The sequence below is a fragment of the Echinops telfairi genome, unplaced genomic scaffold (assembly GCF_000313985.2).
Source record: "Echinops telfairi isolate 266 unplaced genomic scaffold, ASM31398v2 ScPeMD7_1713;HRSCAF=2227, whole genome shotgun sequence".
NCBI lineage: Eukaryota > Metazoa > Chordata > Mammalia > Afrosoricida > Tenrecidae > Echinops > Echinops telfairi.
The window spans coordinates 7,163,212-7,168,520 of NW_022105611.1; the positions used below are offsets into that span (position 1 = coordinate 7,163,212).

General features: G+C 43.7%; 1 protein-coding gene across 1 annotated transcript in view; it reads right to left on the minus strand.

Moving 5' to 3' along the window:
* Positions 1 to 3,384, minus strand: part of HIKESHI (heat shock protein nuclear import factor hikeshi) — a 32,170-nt gene extending 28,786 nt beyond the window's left edge. Inside the window, exon 1 of the mRNA XM_045293152.1 lies at positions 3,194 to 3,384. Within this exon, the coding sequence (XP_045149087.1) occupies positions 3,194 to 3,223 (30 nt within the window). The 5' untranslated portion in view covers positions 3,224 to 3,384. The remainder of the gene's footprint in view (positions 1 to 3,193) is intronic.
* Positions 3,385 to 5,309: the final 1,925 nt, after the last annotated feature.

Sequence of the window (5,309 nt, forward strand, 5' to 3'; positions counted from 1 at the left end):
CCGTCCCTCCCTGCTCTCTACTCCCTAATGAACTATTGATCATTTATGAATTATTAATATTTGGTCATATCTTACTGTCTGACGTCTACCCTCACCCACTTTTCTGTTGTCCATCCTCCAGGAAGGAGGTTATAAGTAGATCCTTGTAAGCGGTTCCCCCTTTCCATTCCACCCCCCTCCTCCACCCTCCTGGTATCGCCACTCTCACCACTGGTCCTGAAGGGATCATCTGTCCTGGACTCCCTGTGTTTCTAGTTCCTATCTGTGCCAGTGTACATCCTCTGGTCTAGCAAGATTTGTAAGGTAAAACTGGGATCATGATAGTGGGGTGGGGAGGAAGCATTTAGGAACTAGAGGAAAGTTGTATGTTTCATCGTTGCTACACAGCACCCTGACTGGCTCATCTCCTCCCCAAGACCCTTCTGCAAAGGGATCTTCAGTTGCCTACAGATGGGTCTTGGTTCCCCAATCTGTACTCCCTCATTCACAATGATTTGATTTTCTGTTCTTTGATGCCTGATACCTGATCCCTTCGACACCTTGTGATCACATAGGCTGGTGTGCTTCTTCCATGTGGGTTTTGTAGCTTCTGAGGTTGCTTGTTTACTTTCAAGCCTTTAAGACTCCAGAGGCTATAGCTTTTGATAGCTGGGCACCATCAGCTTTCTTCACCACTCTTGGCTTATGGGAAGGTGAGCACACAATGATATGATTTTTTGTTCTTTGATGCCTGATACCTGATCCCTTCGGCACCTTGTGATCACACAGGCTGGTGTGCTTCTTCCATGTGGAGGCCCTAGTTTTTTAAAGACTCTGATTTATCAATTTATTACCTAGAATGCAACTTCTTTTTCTTTCCCAGAATTCACTGGCTTTGAATGATTGGTTACCCTCTTCTAAAATATCACATCCACTACTACAAAGAAACTAACGAAAAACAAACTCTTATGTAATTTTTTGGTCTTTTTAAAAATGAAGGTATAACATGTAGATTAAGTGTTATTTGCAATACATACATAGCTCAATTAAAATTTACAAGGTAAATACACCAGTAACTACCATCCAGATCAAATCATAGAACATTACCAACACCCCAGACCCATCCCTTGTGTCTCTCTATTATTGTTTTCCCCCCATCCAAAGGTAACCACGATTTGACTTCTGACACCATGGATTATAGTTTTGCTTAGAATGTCATCAATTAACGCGTAGGAAGAGAAAGATGAGCCGGCATCATCCCATTTCTACGAACTCGTTTCTTTCAATCGGGCTTGGTTATGGATGGTCAGTAGTTTGTGGGTGACTGGCCCATTTCACAATCCAGCCGAGATGCCCAGTTATATAATTATATAATTTAACATGGGGCTAGTTTCCCTAGGTGAACTAGTTAAGACACCTAGGCTCAGTATTGTTAATTTTAGGTACTGACTTTCTCTTCTGAATTCAATTTCAACAGTTTGTGGCATGCACAAGACTTTGAGTATTTTAAAAGTTGGTATATACCAGTTTTGAAAGAATCAACAAGCAAAAGAAATAGTTAAGTGTGAATAGTTAAGTGGTACTAGGCACCAGTCATTCTATAAATCTGTACTATTAAACTCTAATTCTTGACCTTAGGGAAAAAAGTATTTCTTTTGTTCAAGAATTTTCAGAGAAAAGGAAACTGGATTCCTAACTTAAAGTCAGTTTTTCTAGTAATAGAATAATATAACTATGTTTTGAGATACTGTCAGGTCTATTGGTCCTTCAAAGAGCCCCGGTGACATAGTCAGTTAAGGATTGGGCTTCTAATGCTAACTTTAAGGCAGCGCTTCTCAACCTGTGGGTTTCAACCCCTTTGGGGGTCGAGCAACCCTTTCACAGGGGTCACCCGATTCATAACAGTTACAAAATTACAGGTATGAAGTAGCAACGAAAATAATTTTATGGTTGAGTGTCACCACAACATGAAGAACTGTAATGGCGGAGGTTAGGAAGGTTGAGAACCACTGCTTTAAGGTCACCAGGGGGAAAGGATGACGCTTCTTGCTCAGCCTCAAAACCCAAAGGGGCAGTTCTACTCTGTCCTACAGAGTCTCTGTAGGTCAGAATCAACTGGATTGCAGGGTTTGGTTTTTTAATTTGCTCATTTTGAGTAACCGCTTCTAGTACTCCAGAATTACAAAGCCAGCCCCCCACCCCCGCCCCCAATCTTGTCCTCAAGATAACCTGAGTTGATCTTGGATAAGCAGCTACAAGGCCTAGCTATCATTAAATTATTTTCCAGCATAGCTGACATGAAAGATAAAAGGGGGCCCCTCTAAAAGTTCATTAAAAATTTTGCTTGAAATCCAGCCCTAACTCTATCTTTGAGGTTATTTAGAACTGTGTCCTGGGTATAGCACATTATCAAACGTTGAGGGGAAAAAGAATTCAACAAAGGAGCTGCAACACTGAAGAAAACAAAAAAGAAGGGGTTAAAAAAAACTCAAGTGTTTCAGGTCTGAAAATTGATTGAATTCCTAGGGGGTTTTTTGGAAGGAATGCAAGATTCCTACTCCAAAATTCAACCAAACAATTGCAGATGCTGATCTTTAATCCCTAGGATCTGGCAAGGGAAGTTATTATCTCTAGGACCACAAAAGAAACACACTGTTCCTATCCTTCTGGTGTTGATCCAACTATAGCTCAAAACCCGTTTCAGGTGCATCCAACGGCCAGCTTCCAACTACGGGAAGCCCATTTCTTCAGGGTCCTTCCAAAAGGACCCAGATGAGATGCACTGTCAGGTTTACCTTAACTCACCATGTGCGCTTAGGCGAGTACTCCCCACGGTCGACGGAGCTCGAGTTCTTAAACGCACAATGGGCATGACAACAACCGTCTCACGACATTAAGTTTAGGGTGCCAAAACAATGGCTGTATACAAAGCTGGAAGGACGGATAATTGACAAAAGGCGCTGAGCAGCACTGAACTCGGTGCCTGGTGTGGAATGGGCACGCCACAAATGGCAGCTCAGGCTGTGATTGCTCAAATGAAGCTGAATGGAGTTAGGGGCACAGGAGAGCAGCCCTCTCGCCCCCCGCACGCATGCAGCCAGATGACAGACGTGAGCGGGTTACCCCGCATCCCTTGCAGCGGCGCGCCCTCCAGTCCCGCGAGCTCCGTGCTCCTATCCCGCCCCCTCTTGGACATCACCCCGCCCATTCTCACCAGCCTCCCGGCCACCAAGCAGCCGAACATGGCGACAGCGGCTCCGCTGAGCGGGCAGGAACCCGAGGCCGACAACTAGAAATTCTACTGCCGTAGTCCAAGAATCTTCCAGAACTTGCAAGACAGTGGCTGCCCCGCCACTACATAGCGACCGGAGCAGCGAAAGGAACGTCTCGTGCCCCCGCGACCTTTGACACTCCTTTCCTAACTAGCAAGAGTACTTCCGGGGCTTACGCCTCACTGCCCGAACCGAGGGGTGGGCCAGGGAGAGACTACAATTCCCAGCGGGCTTTGCGCCCGTTTCCGGGAAAGGAAAGCGGAAGGATCTGCCCGTTGGGAATGGTAGTCCGAGTTTAGCTACCCTTGCAGTCCGATTCCAAATTTCGGAGTACAATGTAGCGAGAAGTTTCTAACGTTTGCGTAAACGTTTTACTATGTGCTTTCATAATAATCATTTCAATACATTCCATACTCTCTGACGTAGCTGTTATTATTTCTATTTTATAAGTAGGAAATCATGACTCAGTGGAACCAGATTTCAGTCTTGCTCCAAATCCCTAGTTCTTTTCTTTTTCTGCTGTTAGGTGTTAGAGTCAGTTATGACGACGACGACCTACGGACAACAAAACAAAGCGCTGCTGCTGGTTCCTGCGCCATCTTCACAAGTGTTGCCCTGGGGAGGCCATTGCAGGCCCTGTTCGCAGTCCATCTTATTGAGGGTCTCTAGACCCCCTTTACTCTCAGACCCTAGTGGTTTCCTGGGTGCACATTCGGTGATAACCTTAAGCTCAGTAGTTCGGAAAACCAGCAGCCGCTCCGCTGGAGAAACTCCAGGCTTTCTACTCTAAACCCCAAACCAGAGTTCTAGTCTGCTCTGTAGCATCGCTAGGAGTCAGAGTTGACTTCGTGGCGGTGAATTTGCTTTTTGGAATGTTACTTTACCATCATGAGCTCCTTCTAATAACTCGTCCAAAGAATGTGAGAGGTTTCGACTTCTTGCCATCTATGGAACATTCTGGCTGTACTTCTTGTAAAACATTTATTTTTCTGGCAATCAACGGTACTTTCCATATACTTCACCCATACCATAATTCAAATGCACAAATTCAATCATGCTTATTCACTGTTTAACGTTTACAACATATAAGGCTATTGAAAATATCCTGGGTTGAGCTAGGTGTACCTTCATCCTCAAGATGCTAGCTGTGCTTTGTAGCACACTTGAAAGAGATAGTTTGCAAGTTTCCCCTGATGCAATTTGTCATTTGATTTCTTGCCTGCTGCTTCCATAGGCCCTCATTGGGGATCCAAGTACAATGAAATCCTTGATAAGTTCAAATTTTTCTGCATGTGATGGTCCAATTGTGAGGATTTTTGTTCTTTTTGCCTCTTGAGATGCAATTCATACTGACAGCTGTCATCTTTAATCTTCATCTGTAAGTGCTTTAAGACCTGTTGGCTTTCAGCGAAGATTATTTTTGAGGCGCGCTAGCAGCGAAATGAGCTACTGGCCTGCTAACCCCAAGCTTAGCAGTGTAAAATCACTAGCTGCTCTATGGGAGAAAAACAAGGCATTCAACTCCTGTAAGGATTTACAGCCTTGGAAACTCAGTCTTGAAAACTACTCTGTCCTATAGTCACTATGAGTCAGAATCTATTCAATAGCAATGACTTTTATGAAGTTCTTGTAAAATAAGCTCATATCCTAAGGGTACTGTGAGGATTCAGAGTTATTCAAGATAGTAATCGGTAAATAATAAAGGCTTAATTAGTGGGGGTTTTGTTGTAGAATGTCTCATTTTCTGTCTGCATTTCAAGAAAATCTTCATAAAAGTACAAAACAATAACCAAAAAACTAGTATTTAACTACTGATTGCTACCCAACACTCACTCTCGCCCGTTCAAAGCTTCCATTCCCCTGTACTTACATTGGAAGGTAGTATATATATATGTAGGCCCTCCTCAATTGTTTCTGTCCAACTTGAAAAATCTGAGTTTAGGCTCCTGGTCATAAACAGGAGCCTATGTCCTCCTAACCCAGATTATACATTGTTTGAAATAGTTGACTCAGGATCCATAAACTCTGAATACCTCTCCTAACTCTGATGCTCCTTTG